This window comes from Geotrypetes seraphini, chromosome 3 (assembly GCF_902459505.1).
Source record: "Geotrypetes seraphini chromosome 3, aGeoSer1.1, whole genome shotgun sequence".
In the NCBI taxonomy this organism is placed as follows: domain Eukaryota; kingdom Metazoa; phylum Chordata; class Amphibia; order Gymnophiona; family Dermophiidae; genus Geotrypetes; species Geotrypetes seraphini.
The window spans coordinates 108,473,206-108,493,835 of NC_047086.1; the positions used below are offsets into that span (position 1 = coordinate 108,473,206).

At 42.7% G+C, this 20,630-nt stretch overlaps 1 protein-coding gene across 13 annotated transcripts in view; it reads left to right on the plus strand.

Annotated features, from left to right (window-relative positions):
• Positions 1-20,630, plus strand: part of KLHL29 (kelch like family member 29) — a 775,329-nt gene that overhangs the window by 654,086 nt on the left and 100,613 nt on the right. For all 13 annotated transcript variants that reach the window (XM_033937815.1, XM_033937829.1, XM_033937828.1 and 10 more), the window contains one exon: positions 6,967-7,226. In XM_033937815.1, the coding sequence (XP_033793706.1) occupies positions 6,967-7,226 (260 nt within the window). The remainder of the gene's footprint in view (positions 1-6,966; positions 7,227-20,630) is intronic.

Here is a 20,630-nt window from a genome sequence, read left to right on the forward strand (position 1 = left end):
GCAGCGTTCCACTGCCTATGTCTACAAATGTTAAAAAGCACCAGTCATAGTATAGATCCTTACAGCATTTCACTATTTCCCTTCCTCCATTTAGAGAACTGGCCATTTTACCCTATCCTGTCTTTTTTTTTTAAATCAGTTCCCAATCCCCAGCAGCATTGCTTACTATTCTAGATATAGTACATCATCTGGTTCAACTTTAAACAGAAATTTATTCATGCCTTTAAAAAAATGTAGCAAGATAAGGCAAGACTTCCCTGTTTGTCTATATGTTCAGTAATTTTATTATTCATAATAATGTCTACAGTTTTATCTGGCTACACACCAAGACTGTGCCCTTTGCAATATCTTTATATTAGGAACTTAAGTAAATGTTTAAGCTGAGCCCTTTCTAAAAATCACTATTTATGCATGGATGTCAATTCCATTTGGAAATGCCGGAATTTTCATATGGAAATTGCAAAGAAGGCTTCTAAAGAAACTGCCATGGAGCTAACTATATGATGTTATCCTGGGCAGGATTAATTCGTCGAGGGCCCCTAGGCACACAAGTATACTGCCCCGCCCCACCCCACCATGAGCCCAGGCGGAAACAGGAAGCTGCGTCAGAGGGAAGCTTTGGGCAAGCTGCACCGCTTGCACAATTACAGTTCCCGTTGCCTTTCTTACCCGCGTTGCTTGCTTGTCTTACTTTCCGTCGATGGGGGGTAGCCGCGTTGCCAATCGGGGTGGGGCCCGCGTTGCCGATCGATGCTGGAGGGACCCATCGCCATTTGGAAAAAACAGTGTTGATGCCCTCCTTCATCGGGCCCCCCTGACCATTTTGGGCCTATTGGTTAATCCTGCCCTGATGTTATCTACAAAGCAGTTAATGGACACAATCTATTGAGGTAGTGTTAATGTCTCATCATTGAGGTAGTGTTAATGCCACATCATTGGTTAAGAATTTTAACATCCAGCAAACTAACTTAGAGCACACAAAAGGCATAAGCACAAAATCAATCTACCAGTAACAAACATGACTAGCAGAGACCATCTGCAGTGAACTAAAGAATACAATAGAGTTATGCACCCATAGCCACAATTGTCTTCCATAATTTCTCTTTTTATGCATTGTTTTGTGTTTGCAATAAAACTGTTCATTCTTGTAACTTCTTTTCTTTCAATTAATTTCAATTTCCAACATTAATAATGAAAAATACTAACCCCCTCATTTACTAAGGTGCGCTAACCGATTAGCACGTGCTAATCGTTACCGTGTCCAAAGACTAATATGCACGCGTTAGCGTTTAGTGCGCGTAAATCAGTTAACGCACCTTAGTAAAAGAGGGCCTTAGGGCTCCTTGTGCTAAACCTCAGAAGAGCTTCTTACCTCGGGGCGGCGCTCATTCAATTACTTTGAGCATTCAATTACCTCGCCGTCCCGCAGTAAGAAACGTTAACTTCCAATGTTCTGTTTCTCTGGACCCACTGGCAACATGGCCAGTGTTTCGATTTCTTCATCAGGGAAGTTGTCCACTTAAAAAAATCTTCAAACATTCGAAAATTCAATCCTCAAAATATATACATTTGCTTATATACATGCACTAATTTATAGAAAAAAAATAAAAAAAAAGGTTGGTCGTACTTTACTTACTATTATCTTGCCTATATGTTCTTACAAAACTCGCACTCAAGTAAAAGCATTTTAAGGAATTCTGACTTATGTAACATGATTGGTTAACACATAATGACTTACAGTATGTTAACTATTTCCCTCCTTTACTAACGCGGAGCATGGGTTTTAGCACTAGCAGCAGCGGTAACTGCTCCGACGCTCATACGAATTCTTTGAGCATCGGAGCAGTTACCGCTGCTGCCGGCGCTAAAACCCGCGCTACGCATTAGTAAAGGAGGGGCTATATTATACTATGACTAGGGTTCATGCAAAGAAGCTAAGTAGTAGAACATTTAAAACAAATTCAGAGAAAATAGTTCTTCAATCAATGTGTAATTAAACTCTGGAATTTGCGGTCAGAGAACGTGGCAAAAATGGTTAGTTTAGCAGAGTTTTAAAAAAAAAAAAAGAGTCTGGATAATTTCCTAAAAGAAAAATCCAAAAGCCAATATTAAGATGGACTTAAAAATCAACTGTCTATTTCTAGGATAAGTAGTATAAAATCTGTTTTACTTTTTGGGGATTTTGCATGGTAGTTGTGACCTAGATTGGACGGTGATGTGTCAAAACCACGGAGGACAACAGCGCGCAAACAATCCCACGGCTACATTTGAGCGAAGGACATATGCGCACCGCCGCTTCCGCTGCTTTGAGGCCTTGCTTGTTGCGCTCTAAGGGGATGTGTGTGTGGGGGACTTAGAAATCCTCGCACTCCCGTTGGGGGGTTGTGAGGGAGGGAACGTTCCCCCCCCACCCCCCACTATGCTGAAAACTCCCGAAGAGCAAAAACGGAAGGAGAATGGGAGTTTTCAGTGTACTGTGGGGGTTTCTCCCCAACAGGAGCATGAGGATTTCTTAGTGTAGCCCCTCACAGCGTAAAACTGAAGGCCTCAAAGCTGCGCAAGCGGCGGAGCGCATATGTCCTTCGCTCAAATGTCAGCGCGGGATTGTCAGCACACCGTTGTCCTCCACGCTTTTGACGGTATACAAGATTGGACACTGTTGGTTACAGAATATTGGGCTTGATGGACCAGTATGGCAACTCTTATTGTCTTATGTAAAGTGCAGTTCCTGCCCATTCACCTTACATTCCTCGTGAGGCAATTAATGTAGAAATTAATGTGTTTTGTCAAGCTACAGTGCTGTTAGCATGGGCTAATTCCCATTTTAACTGATTAATAATAATAACTTTATTTTTATATTTCACAATACCACAAACAGTTCAGAGCAGTTTACAGAGGAAGAGACTGTATACAGACAGCGATATTACAAAAAACTTTCAAATTTTTCCTGGAAGTGTTTTAGAAGTACATCATGGCAGAAATGGAGTCAGAGAAAGTTTTGATTGACTTCCTAAAAGTTTGGTAAGAAAGAGCGTTTGAGATAAAGTTGGTTAAACAATTTGCCTGCTTAGAATGATAATGTTCTATTGAGGAATCTCTTGTAGATATAGCCCTTCAAAGATGGGAAAGTGACCAAGTAGGCACTATGGCCCTGCAAAGTGCTCCCGACTGTAGGCAGCTGTAGGAGTCCTACAGCTGTCTAATCAGCCAATCAGGAGGCACTTTTTCTAAAAAAAAAAAAAAATCCTCCCCAGGCAGGCTGACTATATTAAAGGCGCCTCCAGGGAGCCTAGAGAGGTCCACAAGCCCGCCTAAGCAGTAGCCTTAAGCGAACCTAGATGGCCCTATGCATCTCCCTAGGAGAACGGGAGACGCTTACAATGTAGGCTAGCAAAATGCTGGCCTACATGGTAAGTAGACGCAGCTGCTGTACCTAATCGCAGCAAGGATCTCCCTGCTGTGATTGGTATAGCAGCCGCGGCTATGGCCGCAAGTCTCCCCTCCACCCAGTAATCGCGGCAGGAGGGTGCCCAACCTCTCCTGCCAACAGAACCCGCCCCTCCCCCTGACGATCGCTGGCAGGAAAGTGCTCAACCCTTCCTGCCGACAGAACCCGCCCCCGACGATCGCAGTAGGAGGGAACCCAACCCCTCCTGCCGACCCTCCCAATGGCCCTCCCGAAGATCGTGGCAGGAGGGTACCCAGCCCCTCCTGCAGACCCCCCCAACGGCCCTCCTGAAGATCGTGGCAGGAGGGTACCCAAACCCTCCTGCCGGCCCCCCAAGATCGCTGGCAGGAGGTTGCCCAACCCCTCCTTCCAGACCCCCCCCCAATGAACCCCCCACCCCGAAACCCCCCTTGGTCTTACTTGCAAGTTGGACCAGACGATTCCTCACACGTCTGGCCAGCTGGTCCACCTCCATCCAAATGAGGCGGGCCCACCCCTCCCCTGCTCAACTCACAGGATCCTAGGGTCTGAATGGTCCAGGAACCTAAGGCCCCTCCCGCTATAGGAGGGGCCTTAGGCAGGGGGGTCCGGCAGGAGTGGTTGGGGGGGCAGGTGTCTGTTGGCAGGAAGGGCTGAGCACCTTCCTGCCGGCGATCTTCAGGGAGGACGAGTTCTGTCGAAAGGAAGGGTTGAGCACCTTCCTGCCGGCGATCATAGGGGGGCATTGGGGGGTCTGGCAGGAGGAGTTGGGCACCCTCCTGCCAGCGATCTTCGAGGGGCCGTTGGGGGGGGTCTGGGTCCGGAGAGGGGGATTGGGCATGTTAAACTCAATTCTGTAACCAGTGTCTGCAACATGGACATCAGTTACAGAATCGGGTTAACTTTGGGCGGGTGTAGGGGACCAGCGTCCTATACAGAATCCGGGCCTACATGTACAAGTTGTGCCTGGAAATTTGAAATAATGAGATAGATAGATTGGTTTTTGAAGCAAAAGCAAGCAAACTTAAAAAGTGCCACTCAGGCCAGTACCGAAATCGGCAGCCGCCTTAAAATCGGCTGCCGATCGTATATCAATCATTCATTGGTGCCGGTTTAGGAATCGCACCGTTGCGAATGATAGGCATCAAAAATGAAGGCCAGGGTTTTTTGGGCCTACATTTCCATCACCTAGCTTTGTGTGAATCGCACCTACGTAGGCGCTTTACGTCACATAATGCCACTTCCAGTGTTGGCCACATCTACTTTGGCATTCAGCAGCCTAAAGCACCTAAGTAGGCACGATTCCAGTGCCAATTTTCTAGGCACCGGTAGGCACCTCAAATATCAGTTAAAAATAATGTTTGGATAACATTTTTAACAGATGTTTGGGCACCTAACGGTGCCTAGAAAATCGGTTCTGGTTCAAGAAATCTGGGTCTTACTAATTAGAACATAAGAATAGCCTTACTGTGTCAGACCTACGGTCCATCAAGCCCTGTAGCCCATTCTCATTGTGACTAATCCAGGTCTCTAGTACCTGGCCAAAACCCCAAGAGTAGCAACATTCCATGCTGCTGATCCAGCACAAATACTTTAGCAGAGAAAAACCCAATAAGAAAGAATGGCCAAACATGTTTTTTTTGTTGTTGCATCATTCTTTTTGGACCCCGGTTAGATTAAATAAGTTGGATAACTCTAAGTCTAATAGATGTTGGCACTGTCATCTAGATATAGGTACATTGGATCATTTACTATTTTATTGTCCTAGGATACTGATTTTTTGGAAGTCGATTTGGGGACATATTAATAATATCTTAGAATCTAAAATCCCTTTATCTTATGAAGTAGTTATTTGTGGAACTGTGTTGCATATCAAGGATCCATTAGATAAATATAAAGGTCGACTGTTCCTAATTATGACAGATACTGCTGTACAGTTGATTATGCGTAACTGGAAAAATTGGGACCGTCTTAACTTTACATTCTGGTGGGCAAATTTATGCTTGATATACAGATATGAAAAAATGATTGCAGAATCATTAGGGAATATAAAAATTTTCAAGTTAATATGGGGTCCATTGACGTCTTTTGTTGATCTATTGTAGATTTGATTTTTATTGATATATTATGTGCACATCCAGGGGGAGGGAGGGAGGGTGGATTTATTTTTAAATGATTCTCTGAATTCTTGTAAAATTAATGTATGGGTTTATTTATTAGTGCTTATTATCTCTTATGGATATGAAATGTATATCATAATGAGCTTTCTGAAGATTTGATTATTAAATTAAAAATTTATAATAGTTATGAGATAGGGTGGGGGGAGGGATATATATTGATTTGTTTCTTGAAAAAATATTAAGTGATGTCTTAAATATAAAATGTATTTAATTTGTATTGCACTTATTGAAAATATTGAAAATGAATAAAGAATTTTAAAAAAAAGAATAGAAAAGTGGGTTTAATTCTTTCAATTAAACCTACTAGGGACACACACATTAAGCTTTAAATCCTCAAAATCAAATAAAATGTATTGGCACAACTGAAATCATAATTAGTGAATGGTCCTCAGTATACACAACTCAAAGGTGCCTGTCAAGTGTAAGAGTTGTCAACTGATTAGCCCAAAGGGGTCTACCGAGCATGATACATCCTTGGACCTAAAGTGCTAGTTAAAGTGCAAAAAAAGCAAAAATCAATGTAACGTTATCACAATAGTGTAATAGTCCCTGTGAGGTAATACGCAAAATCAATATAGGCATTTGTCAGAAGGGAAATCCCCTAATCCAACGCCCAATTCAGGGTAATTATACAGTTCATAAGAGTAGATACTTATCTCCGGTGACGTTTTAGGTCCCAAGTAGATGGTAAATGAAAGAGTCCATGCTAAATCAAAGCTCTACAGAGCTCCATTACGGAGGAAAACCTCCTTCTTCAGGAGCAGCGCACTGGATGAATAGGATTGATGCCGGAGGAAGACTGAACTTCAATCTTCCCCCATGTCTTTCTCAATAACAGACTATGGATTTTTCCTCCAGGAAATTATCCAAACCTTTCTTAAAACCAGCTACGCTATCCTGTGCCTTCATCGAGTGTCCCCTAGTCTTTGTAATTTTTGACGGAGTGAAAAATCGATCCACTTGTACCTGTTCTACTCCACTCAGGATTTTCTACACTTAAATCATATCTCCCGTCAGCCATCTCTTTTCCAAGCCCCTTTATTCTGTATAATCAAATATGTATAAATATGGTATGCCTCCTATTTGGAGGAGAGGGGAGCTAGGTAAAGCATGTAGGAGAGGGTCCTATTTGATTTATTTAAAATAATTTATACGTTTTGTGAGATATTGTATGGAAGGGGAATAAAGCTGCTGACAGAGTGGAAAATACAACAACTACAGATTCCAAGTACTGGTGGCTGAATTTACTTCTATTTGTTTATTGACGCACCATGGAATTGAAATATATTTCAGGTTTTGTAAATCATTGTTAAACTATTGATGTAATATGTATTTTTTTTTTTATCTTATTTTCTTTAGAAAAGCAACTGACTGCTAATAACTGTTTGGGTATATTAGCCATGGCTGAAGCTATGCAGTGCATTGAACTCTACAACATGGCAAAAGCATATGCACTGCAAAATTTCCCAGAAGTGGCGAGTCAAGAAGAGATTCTAAATATTTCTAAAGAGGATTTTGTTTCCTATATTTCTAATGACAGCCTGAATACTAAAGCAGAGGAGCTGGTGTATGAAACAATGATAAAATGGATTAAGAATGACCCTGCCGGCAGAGCTAAGGTACATGCACACACTACTCTGATAGAGAATATACTTGTACAGGTCTGTTTCAAAGTTCTTTACAGAATCAGGTAATGGTGCATTTGAATTCAAGGTAAAGAGTCTTACCACTCGTTTGGTTGTGTTCCCGAAATGTGGCTATTTAGAGTTTATTTTAAAACTTTGGCCCTCTTTTACTAAGGTGCGCTAACCAATTTAGCACCCTCTAAATGCTAATGCATGCATATTAGTCTATGAACACGTTAGCATTTAGCGCATGCTAATTGGTTAGTGCACCTTGGTAAAAGAGGGGGTTTGTCTTGAATCTACAAAATGAAAGAAGTACTGTAAATAGAACTAGCAGGTCTGCATTATTCCCCCCCCCACCACCACCTTGTACAAAACCGCGATAGCGGTGTTTAGTGCAGGCGGGCACGCTGAACGTTTACGCTGCTCCTGATGCTCATAGGAACTCTGAGTGTCGGGAGCAGTGCAGAACATTCAGCGCACCAGCCTGCCCTAAAAAACGCTATTGCGGTTTTGTAAAAGGGGGGTATATTCCTCATAAGGAGATTACTCTAATCTGCCCAATAATATAAACCGTATTTCATTTTCTCTATCCCATACAGTAGCCCCCTCCTTTCACCTTTTAACCATACCTGTTCTCATGTTCTCTTCTTTCCACCTTTGTTAATACGAGGAATACATCCAGTCTGGGCTTCCACAATGGTATTTTTAAATAATATCCATGCCTGGTTTATAGTCCTAACCTTTGCCACTGATCTTTTTAGAATATTTTTAAGCCATTTTCCTTATTTATCAAAGTCATCCTGCTCTTTTAACCATTAAGTTAGAATTTGATCATAATTGTGTAAGCCTACATCTTTTACATGTACCCAAACTATCCACATAACCCTTAAATCACCATTTCTGTCCCAATTTATTCAATTATTGAAGGATAAAATCTCTAAAAGATTGTATCAGAAGGTCCATAATTCCTGGAGATGCCCAAGTAGATTTTAAATAACAAACCAAGGGATCCTTTTACTAAGGCGGACTAACTGTTTTAGCGCATGCTAAAGATTAGTGCGTGCTAAATGCTAAGGTGCCCATCATATTCTATGTATAACAAGCATATATTGATTCTTAGACAAAGCTGTAATAATGCCTTCTCACTCCAATTCAGACTGTGCCCAGCCAGCCCAACGTAGCACCATGTTTCGCTATTACAGCATCTTCAGGAGCTGAAACTGTGTCAAGTTTGTCTAAGAATCAATATATATTCTTGTTGGAACATTGGAGAAATGAAATAATACACATAGACTATGCTGTGGAACAGCTTTATTTTCATCAGAAAAGGCTTGTGCATGGACTGAGTACAAGCTCCAGGTTTTCTTCCATTGTATTGTGGAATAATACAGATTTTAGTAACTGAAAGTGCAATATGGATTCATATATGTTTAATGTATAATATAGGGCTCCTTTAGCAGTTTAACGCGCGTAATAGCATGCGCTAATTTGCCGGCCGCACTAGCCGCTACCGCCTCCTCTTGAGCAGGTGGTAGTTTTTCGGCTAGCGCGGGTGTTAGCGCACGCGGGTTCGTAAAAGGAGCCCATAGTGTTAAGATTTGTGTTATTTAATAAAAATACAGTATATTTAAATAAAAAACTTGTTTAGTTATACTATATGTATTAAATACTTTTTGAGATAGGTAATTTGGTTAATTGTACCCTGCTTTGTAGTGTTGTCATCAGTGGCATGCCTAGGGTATGTGGCACCCGGGGCCCATCATTTTTTGACCCTCCCCATGTAAAAAAAATATTTTTTGTAATAACCATGAAATGGAATAAATGGTTAGAATAGAAACAGGCAGTGAAAATTTTCTTTTATTGGAACCTCATATATGTAACCATTATTCCAAACATAACATGATGCACGACCTACTCCTACTGGAGCGCTGGTCTAGGTCCTGGCAACTCAGCTTCAATGCCAAGAAATGCAAAGTCATGCACCTGGGCAGCCAAAATCCATGCAAGACTTACACCCTTAATGGCGAGATCCTAACAAGAACTGAAGCAGAACGAGACTTAGGGGTGATCGTCAGTGAGAACATGAAGACTGCCAATCAAGTGGAGCAAGCTTCATCCAAGGCAAGACAAATCATAGGTTGCATACGCAGGAGTTTCATCAGCTGTAAGCCTGAAGTCATTATGCCATTGTATAGATCCATGGTGAGGCCCCACCTGGAATACTGTGTGCAATTCTGGAGGCTGCATTACCATAAGGATGTGCTGAGACTGGAGTCGGTCCAGAGAATGGCCACCCGGATGGTCTCGGGACTCAAGGATCTCCCGTACAAGGAACGGCTGGATAAGTTGCAGCTGTACTCACTCGAGAAACGCAGAGAGAGGGGTGACATGATCGAGACATTCAAGTATCTCATGGGCCGCATCGAGGTGGAAGAAGATATCTTCTTTTTCAAGGGTCCCGCGGCAACAAGGGGGCATCCATGGAAAATCAGGGGCAGGAAACTGCACGAGGACACCAGGAAATTCTTTTTCACTGAAAGGGTGGTTGATCGCTGGAATAGTCTTTCACTTCAGTTTATTGAGGCCAGCAGCGTGCCTGATTTTAAGGCCAAATGGGATAGACATGTGGGATCTATTCACAGAGAAAGGTAGGGGAGGGTCATTGGGGTGGGCAGACTAGATGGGCCGTGGCCCTTATCTGCCATCTATTTCTATGTTTCTATGTTTCTAACATAACATAACATAAATTATGTCTGAATTGTCATGACATCAGAAATTCATATGGAGTAGTTGCAGGTGATGCTTGGGACAGTTCTGATTGTGTTAGTTCGGTTTTATGTGTTTTTTGAATAGAAGGGTTTTTATTTCTTTTTTGATGGTTTTATAGTCTGTGGTCAAGGTCAATAGGTTGTAGAGTTGGGGGTCAAGTGTTAGGAGGTTGTCGAACAGTTTTTTTCTTTTGACGTTTTTGGTTGGAGAGTGTGTGAATGGTGCGTGAGTTCTCTTATGTCTGGTTGAGGTGAATTGAATTATTTAGCTGAAGGGGAGGGGGTGGGTCCGCGGCGGAGGAAGCAGCACCGATCCTGGCATCGCGATCCTGCTGCAGGCTGCTTCTCCACCGCAAACGGTGTGGGGGGAGAATCCAGACGTCGGGGGGGAGTAACCGGACGCCAACGGTTTCAAGGCTGGGAGCACCCCCTCAGGGCTTGCATCCGGGGCGGACTGCGCCCCCCCCGCCCCCCTCTTGGTACGCCACTGGTTGTCATTATATTCTATGGGCACCTTAGTATTTAGAGTGTGTTAAATCGGTTCCCCAACAGTTTCCCGTTCAGTTAACACAGAAGAAATATGACTGATGTTTAACTGCCTTGACACATAATTTGCCAAATAAGCATATTAATGGATTGTAACTACCTCCACATTAACTTGTAGGGCACAGTCCCTGCCCACTCTTCACTCCCTTCTGTGTTAGATGTTAACTTAGCAGGTAGCATGGTAGAAAGGATTGGACAATTTCCTGATGGAAAAGGGGATAGAGGTGTATAGATAGAGGTTTACTGCATAGGTCCTGGACCTGTTGGGCCGCCGCGTGAGCGGACTGCTGGGCGCGATGGACCTCAGGTCTGACCCAGCGGAGGCATTGCTTATGTTCTTATGTGCTAACTCATGACTCATAACTCATACTTTGGGCTAGATTCATTAAGCAAACTGATCGTATACCAATCGGTTTGCGACTCCTTAGCGACCAGATTTCCCTCCGACCCGATTCACTAACCCCTATGGCAATCTGATCCCGATGGTCCCATGCAAATTAGTAAAACCCCATGCAAAATAGCCAAACGATTGATTCACTAACAATTGCTTGGCTAATTTGAGTCAGATTTTACTATTGGCAAACCCGACTGCTGCAGACCTGTCGGTAACTGAGTTACCGTTAGATCTGCAGGCTTTTTGACAGACCTGCCTGTCTTTTATTCATTTTTTTACATGGCACAGATATTTTGCGTGTGTTACACACACAAAATATCTGCCCCATAAAAAAAAAATAATAATAAAAAACAGGCAGGCCTGTCAAAAAACAGCCAAGGCCCCCCCCCCCCCGACAAACGCTCCCCCCCCCCGTGACCCACAAATAGCAGGAGTGATGCCCACTTCCTCCTGCCACCAGCCAACGTTGCCCTCTCTGCCCATGCGAATATTGCAGGAGGGATACCAACTCCCTCCTGCCACCAACTGAGCAACCCCCTGACTGGCACGCGACTCACCCCCCCCTGGCCTGGCACACCCCCGACTGGCACACCACAGCACCTGGCCCGACCCATCTTGATCCGACACCCTTCCTGTACCTAAGTTGGAAGCAGGAGGGGTGGTCAGTCCCTCCTGCTCCTTAGGCCTCCAACAACATCTTGCAGAGTAGGAGGAACTACAAAGTCCTCCTGCTCCTTCGCCTCCTCCTGCATGCACCAGGGGCAGGGCGGGACCTAAGACCCACATTCGCAGTGCGTCATCAGGGAAGCAGGAGGAGGCGAAGGAGCAGGAGGACTTTGCAATTCTTCCTGCTCCGGAAGACGTCGTTGGAGGCCTAAGGAGCAGGAGTGAGAAGCTCATCTCATTCACTGGAAACTTTTTAAATATTACGATACCAGTATACAAGAAAAATATTGGGATCACAATCCTAACCCCCCTTTTACTAAGGTGCTTTTTAGCACATGGTAAATATTAGCATGTGCTAATCACACGCTAAATGCTAATGCATGCATGTTATCCTATGGATGCGTTAACGGTTAGCGCATGCATTGATTTAGTGTGCGCTAAAATGCTTAGCGCACCTTTGCAAAAGAGGGCCTAAGAGAATTATGGATGATTTATTAGACTTATTTTAATTTGTACATTTCCATCAATTTAATATTAGCTTAGGAAACTGGTCTTGTGATGGTAATTTGTTTGTTATGCTACTGATTTGTAATATGCTTTGGTTCTCTCAACAGGGAGTTGGCAGAATATAAAAATGAGGGTTATTTTGGATTGAGAATACAGAGGTTATGATCACTTGGGACATTCAAAATGAGGATTATTGTGGATTGAGAAAACAGATCACCTAGGACATCCCAATTCCAACTGATAAAATGCCGGAGGCAAAGAAACCAGACATAGTAGTATAAAAATAAAAAAAACTAGAATGGCATTGATTAAAGAATTGTCAGTTCTGAGTGCTTAATCTGTGAATCAGGGAGGGAGAAGATCCTCAAATATCATGAAACTGAGTCAGAGATCAAGAATATGTGGCAGAAAGAAATGCAAAAATTTCCCATTGTGTTGGGTGCCACAATTTCAGGCACACCTTGATAAATTCCCTATATAAGTATAACGATAAGCAGCGGCATTAGTAAACTTGGGAGAGCCTGATATCATAATCCATATGTCCTGGCTTAGGGGTAAAATTGATTGCTGTCACAGTATAAGCAACACAAATCCATTAGGAGACATCAGTGCAGGAGGGGGGGAAGAAATGGGAGCCACTGCTTGCCTTGGATGCCTTGGGTTGGATGATAGCAGCTATGAGTGGATCCCTGACGAAGCTAAGGCGAAACATGTCGGGTCCAAACGCATAGTCTACTGAATTGAGAAAACAGTTGACTAGTACTAAGATAAGTACAAAGTATAAAATGATAAAGAGATATTAAAACTAAAAATCAAAAATTGAGCCTAGACCAGTGAGGATTTAACACATTATTCTCCCCGGAAAATAAGACCTGTAATGGGACGGAGGAGGGGTGTTTCTGAAGTCTTTGGCATAACATTGCATGTATGTGAGACGTAAAGTATGAAGGTGGAAGAGAACAGAGCATAAGCACCTTAGAAATAGTGTTGCAAGTGATTTATTGACAATTCTAAGGTATCACTACTAGCCATTGACGTTTATTACTGAACAGTGCCTTGGATCGATGGCATGGAATGCTGCTACTATTTGGGGTTTTGCCAGGTACTTGTGACTTGAATTGGCCTCTGTGAAGATGGGATACTGGGCTAGATGAACCACTGGTCTGATCCAGTAAGACTACACTTCTCCCTCCGTATTCGCTGTGATAGGGGATTAGCAGAACCGCAAATACAGAAAAACTGCGAATAACTTTTTCATATGTTATTCACTGTTTTTTTAATTAAAAACCATTGTGAATGTGGTGAAACCGCGAATAACATGGTGGGAGACCTGGCCTGTTCCTCAAGGAGAGGCAAAACACAGTGAAGAAAGTGCTAGGAATCAGCAATTTTTCTCTGTAAACGCTTGGAATCAGCAATTTCTCTATCCAAGCTGATGTAATTTGGGGGGAGGAGCCAGCAAGCTAAGAACCGTGAATAATCGAAACCGCCAATGCTGAAACCGTGAATACAGAGGGAGAAGTGTATTCTTATGTTCTTCACATTTCTTACCTTTTGATTACACCCCCCCCCCCCCTTAGAAATAGCAACATAAGAATGTTTGCATGGTGCCACAGGCACTTCAGTTCTGTTATTTTTGCATTGTGAAGGCCACAGAGACAAAGAGGAGGCAGTTTTGTGTAACCTTGAGCCAGACTGTTATTAACAGTGCAGTATGGAGTCAAACAGTGGTGGAGTTAATTGGCCTGATTGTTGGGTTTGTTGGTTTTTTTTGCATGAAGCTGTTAGTTCACTTTGCTAAACTTTCTGAATCACTTCTCTTGCCTAGGAGGAAAGAACTAAGACTTCCATCACTACACTTACTGATAAGTCTTGGTTAAAACATTCTCCTCAGCATTGCCAACTCATTTATAAAAGGCAACCTTTATCTTTACTCACAAATCTTCAGGTTGGCAGAACTCTCCTAGGTATTCTTTAAAGACGCTATCTTTGTGGCCCAGATTAGGCTGCAGACACAGTGGTGTATAACTAGTCTGAAAAAGAAATAACTTTACTGCTGTAGAATGTAATTTCCTGTGCCTTAAATATTACACTGGAAAGCTATCAGCATTCTTGATATATTTGAAGTAATGCCCAGAAAGGTCAAAATAATGGTCCCCTAATGCCTTATAGCTCATCTGCCTGTATATATTTACCAATCCCTTGTACAAAAGAACCATTGTGATATCTGCTTGAAGAAATGTAGCCAGCAGCTGAAATACAGAAGTTAAAATTATCCATATTGAGGAATGTTTTCATTTCAGCAACAAAATGCTGTTTTAGCCATTAAGCAAAGTACAGGTTGTTTTTTTGTTGTTTTTTTTCTAAGAATATGTTCAATCCATTTTAAAGACTAATGGGCTTAATTGTTCTGACATTGCTCTCAGACACAGAATTTACTTCTAGTTTGTGATAAAATAGGACATTTTCTCAGGTACTAATTCACTTAGCAAAAGCCACAAGCAAACTGGCAAACCCATTATAAAATTGATGTCAAAACTATAACAGGAATAAAACTGCACTAGCAAGTTTTTAAAAGATTACTGTGGAGGGCACAGGTTAGGAAATTAATGCAAATTAAAAAACAAATGTTCGGGAGACTCAGCTTCTATTTATAGCACACAAATCATGGCACCTTTTTGCTAAAAGGAGCTAAAATTTGCAATCATCGCTGCTTAATGTGCAACGTTACTATGTGGCGCTTTTAGGGATATTCTCACAATTTTTACTGAAATTCGTGAGTTAATGTCGTGTGGTACCTGCTGAGAATTAACATGGACCATTTATTGCCTCCTATTTAGGACACAGTAAGTGGTCCTGTGGTAAGTGCATTAGGACGTCTAACTTTAGGCATCCAAAATGTGGACGTCCATCAAATTAGACGTCCAAATAAAATGGATAATAAGCCCAATGAAAAACTTTAACAAGTAATAATTGGAATTTAGATGTCCAAAGGCTAGACACGATTCACAAAATAGGTGTCCACAATTTTGTGGATGCCCAACAGCAAAAGCTATACCTAATGGGATAGGTGTGGGAGTGGCTTCGAAATAGATGTCCATTTACAGAATTGCGTGCCGCTCAGCGTCCTAAAGCGTCTACCTAATACCTAAAATGTAGGCGTTGCAAAAGCAGGTCTACTTTTGAGCATGAGTTGGGCACTAGATAGGTGTGAATTAGTGGATGCAACATACATCCGCATATAGGTGAATGGAGCTTTATTTTTTGGTATTAATTGGACTCCAGTTTGATATTAAGGTCAAAAAATATTTAATAATGCATTACTTAAGCAAAGTACATGAAATATATATATATAGCATACTAAACCTTCTATTTTGGGGGGTAAAGAGCAGGGCAGGATTAACCAATAGGCCAAGTAGGCATGTGCCTAGGGTCCGAAATGGTCAGGGGGGCCCGATGAAGGAGGGCACCAACATTGTTTTTTCCAAACGGCGATGGGCCCCTCCAGCATCGATCGGCAACATGGCCCCCCCCCCCGATCAGCAACGTGGGCCTCATTCCGATTGGCAACGCAGCCCCTCCCCAAATCGACGGAAAGTAAGCAATGCAGGTAAGGAAGGCAACGGGAACTGTAATTGTGCAAGCGGTGCTGCTTGCCCAAAGCTTCCCTCTGATGCAGCTTCCTGTTTCCGCCTAGGCACATGGTGGGGTGGGGCGGGGCAGGGGGGCCCAGTGTACTTGTGTGCCTAGGGGCCCTTGACGAATTAATCTTGCCCTGGTAAAAAGGACTCATGCTCATTTATTCCATGTAGGTATTTTAAATGCCTCTATCATATCTCCCTTTTCCTGCCTTTCCTCCAAAGTATACATTTTGAGATCTTTAAGTCTGTCCACATTCGCCTTATGATGAAGACCATGCACCATAGAGTAGCCTTCCTCTGGACCAATGTCATCCTTTTTATATCTTTTTAAAGGTGCGGTCTCCAGAATTGCACACAATATTCTAAATGAGGTCTCATCAGAGTCTTATATAGGGGCATGAATGCTTCCTTTTTCTTTCTGGCCATACCTCTTCCTATGCAGCTTAGCATCCTTCTAGCTTTTGCCGTCACCTTTTCAACCTGTTTGGCCACCTTAAGATCATCACATACAATCACACCCAAGTCCTGCTCTTCTGTCATGCACATGTGTTCTTCACCCACTAAACTGTACCGTTCCCTCGGGTTTTTGCAGCCCAAATGCATGACCTTTCATACCATTTCATACCATTCTTTAATTTTCACTAGTTCTATCTTCATGTTATTCACACTAGCTGGGATGTCTACTCTATTGCAGATTTTGGTATCATCCACAAAGAGGCAAATCTTACCTGTCTTATGCATGTTTTGAAGCAGGCATGCATGTGATAGCCTGCTGCCACTAGTTACATATATAAGCAGCAATAACAGAAGGAAAAGTATTCATGTGCTTTCTGTTTCTAAATTTCAACTTTTTAGATATTTTCTAACTGATGTGGCCAGTTCTAAAATCACTTCCTTAATGTTATCAAATTGGAAAGTTAAAGCAGTATATATTGTCATTTTACAAAATAAACTCACATTTTTTGAATTCCAAAATCCCGGGGAAGTAGCATTTTGTTTGTTCAATGAATAGGGGAAGAGAAGGGAGAGATTGGGCCATGTTTTGACAGCTGGTGGGTCAGTCAACTGCGGAACTTACCAAAACAATATTCATTAAACCAGGCAACACTCCCAAAACCGAAAGACAAACATATAGGCCAGTCTGATTTCAACTCTTCTGCAACAGCTTATTTTGCTTTATGAAAATCAAATAATTTAGCAATGTTTGAGCATGAAAGGCTTTCAGTTGATTTTTGTTTTTATACAATTCAGGACTTCGCTTCCATTTCTTCAATCACTGAAACATATCAAATGATGATAAAGACCATATGATGAAGAATGTTTATCCACACCAATTAATAAACTCTTCAATTCCTTTCTCTCCCTTAGAGATCTTCAGTATTTGTCCCATGCTTTCCAGACTTTCTCTACCAATTCTCCTGGGAAATCATTCCATGCATCCACCATACTTTCTGTACACAATAATTTCCTTAGATTTGTCCAGAGTCTCTCTATCTACAACTTAATCCTATGCCCCCCCTTGCTCCAGAGCTTCCTTTCAATTAAGAGAGGCTCATCTCCTGTGCATTTATGACATGGAGATATTTAAATACCTCTTCTGTAGCTTCCTCTCCCACTTTTTCTCAAATTTTACATATTTAGATCTTTAAAGGAGTGTCACCGAGTGGTTAGGAAAGCAAAAAGAGAATATGAAGAGAGACTGGCGGGGGAAGCAACAAACTTCAAATCATTCTTAAGGGGAAGCAACCAGCAAGGGAGGAAGTGGGACCCTTGGATGATGGGGACAGAAAGGGAGTGGTAAAAGAGGAAAAGGAGATAGCTGACAGGCTAAATAAGTTCTTCACGTCAGTCTTCACGAGGGAGGACACAACCAACATTCCGGAACCTGAGGAGATCGTAAAGGGGGAGCAGGATGAAAATCTGGTCCAACTAGAGGTAAGCAAGATGGATGTCCTCCGGCAGATAGACAGGCTAAAGAGCGACAAATCGCCAGGTCCGGATGGCATTCACCCAAGGGTACTCAAGGAACTAAGGAACGAAATAGCTGAACCACTTCGACAAATATGCAACCTATCCTTAAAAACTGGAGAGATTCCGGAAGACTGGAAAATAGCAAATGTCACGCCCATCTTCAAGAAAGGCTCAAGGGGAGACCCAGGAAACTACAGGCCGGTGAGCTTGACCTCGGTCCCGGGAAAGATGATGGAAGCACTGATTAAAGACTGCATCTGGGAACACATTGACAACTATGGGCAGCTAAAGTCGAGCTAGCATGGCTTCTGCAAGGGCAGGTCATGCCTCACGAACTTATTATACTTCTTTGAGGGGGTAACCAGCCAGGTGGATAAAGGGGAATCCATAGATATCATTTACCTTGACTTCCAAAAAGCCTTCGACAAGGTGCCACACGAAAGACTACTAAGGAAGCTTTGGAACCACGGGGTGCAAGGGGAGGTCCACCGATGGATCAAAAACTGGTTGGCGGACAGGAAACAGAGGGTTGGAGTAAAGGGCCATTACTCAGACTGGCAATGGGTCACGAGCGGAGTTCCACAGGGATCGGTGCTGGGACCGCTACTTTTCAACATATTCATTAACGACCTGGAGGCAGAAACAAAATGTGAGGTTATTAAATTTGCGGACCAAACTATATCGCAAGGTAAATAACATGGAGGACTGCGAAGATCTCCAAAAAGATCTGACAACACTGGAAGAATGGGCCAAAAAATGGCAAATGAGTTTCAACATAGGGAAGTGCAAAGTCATACATATAGGGAAAAAAAACACCGATGTTCACTTACAAAATGGGGGGATCAGCGCTAGGGGTGAGCGACCTTGAAAGAGACCTGGGAGTGATGGTAGACACAACATTGAAGGCGTCAGCACAGTGTGCAACAGCCTCAAGGAAAGCAAACAAAATGTTGGGTATCATTAAGAAGGGTATCACGACCAGGAAGAAGGAAGTCATCCTGCCACTGTATCGTGCTATGGTGCGCCCGCACCTGGAGTACTGTGTTCAATTCTGGTCGCCGTACCTCAAGAAGGGCAACTAAGCTAATAAAGGGCATGGAGGACCTCTCATATATTGACAGACTGAAAAGGCTAGGGCTTTTCTCCCTGGAAAAGCGGAGATTTAGAAGAGACATGATAGAAACCTTCAAGATCATGAAGGGCATAGCAAAAATAGACAGGGACAGATTTTTCAAATTAAGGGGATCAACAAGTACAAGGGGGCACTCAGAGAAATTGAAAGGGGAGAAGTTTAGAACAAACGCTAGGAAGTTCTTTTTCACACAGAGGGTGGTGGATACATGGAACGCGCTACTGGAGGATGTGATAAACAGGAGCACGATACAGGGGTTCAAAGAAGCTTTGGATAGGTACTTGGAAGACAAAGGGATTGAGGGGTACAGATAAGAGTAGAGGTAGATTATAGGGATGGGATTAGAGGTAAAATTATAAAATTAATCAGGGATCACTGTTCAGGCACTAGGCTTGATGGGCCGCTGTGGGAGCGGACCGCTGAGCAAGATGGACCTCTGGTCTGACTCAGCGGGGGCAATTTCTTATGTTCTTATGTTCTTAAATCTGTGCCCATAGAGCACTATGATACAGATCACTGATCATTTTATTATCCACCCTCTGGACCAACTCCATCCTGTTTATACCTTTTTGAAGGTACAGTCTAGACCAGGGGCAGGCAATTCCGGTCCTCGAGAGCCACAGGCAGGTCAGGATTTCAGGATATCCACAATGAATATGTACAAGATGGATTTGCATGCACTGCCTCCTTGAGATGCAAATCTATCTCATGCATATTTATTGTGGATATCCTGAAAACCTGACCTGCCTGTGGCTCTCGAGGACCGGAATTGCCTGCCCCTGGTCTAGAGTTTTATAGTTTGACTATTTTACCTCTTTTTTTTCTGCTGGCCGTTCCTCTCCCTATGCACCCTAAGCATCCTTCTGGCTTTTGTCATTACCTTTTCTATCAATTTGGCCACCTTGCAATCCATCAGCTATAATGATACCCATATTCAGCTCTTGTGAGCTGTGCTGCTTGTTTGTAGCCTCTTAACTACTTGGATTTTTTGTGGACTCTATAAGACCCCTGAGGAGGCATTTTTATTTTGCCCATATAATGATTCAAAATGTGTGATCGTGGCACTGAGGTACCCCCCCCCCCCCCTCTTCAAAACCAGCATGCACCCATAAAGAGGGAGAAAAAGCCTCAGACTAATGTAGCAGTATAGAACCAAAAGGTACAAATGAAAACTGCTTTAAATACTTTCACTGGCAAAAAAAACTCCCTCATAGAACACCTCAGGTTTAGAAAAGAGCAAAGTCACCCAGAGGCTTGTTCAAGGACTTAGCTGACAAAAGTGTCCAATTGAAGAAGGCAGATGTGCAGAACACGTACTTTGCTGTTTTGATGTGGTAAAATGCGAACAAGAAGATTGGAAAATGCTTTTCCCCTGAGGTAGCCCTCATTTTAGTGGCGAAACAGCTGGTCCCCTGTCAGGAAGTTGTGCAATTGACGGCAAGATTTTGGCCTGCCTTGGACGACAGAGCTTTGAAGATAAGTGGTTACTTTGCTGAATCTTTGAGACAGTGTTGATATACTGCGCTTTTTGGTAACCACTATGGCCCGCTAAGTGTTATAGCGCAGATTTAGCATGCGCTAAATCATCGTGTACGCTAACCGCTAATACATGCACGCGTTAGCATTTAGCGTGTGTTTAGCATACGCTAAAAAGCTTAGCGCACCTTTGTAAAAGAAGGGGGTATGTTTTTGGTTTCCTTTCTTCTCCTTCAATTGGGCTTATCACTAGTTTAAGATTCTTGTTATTGATTTTTCATGTTTTCGATCATC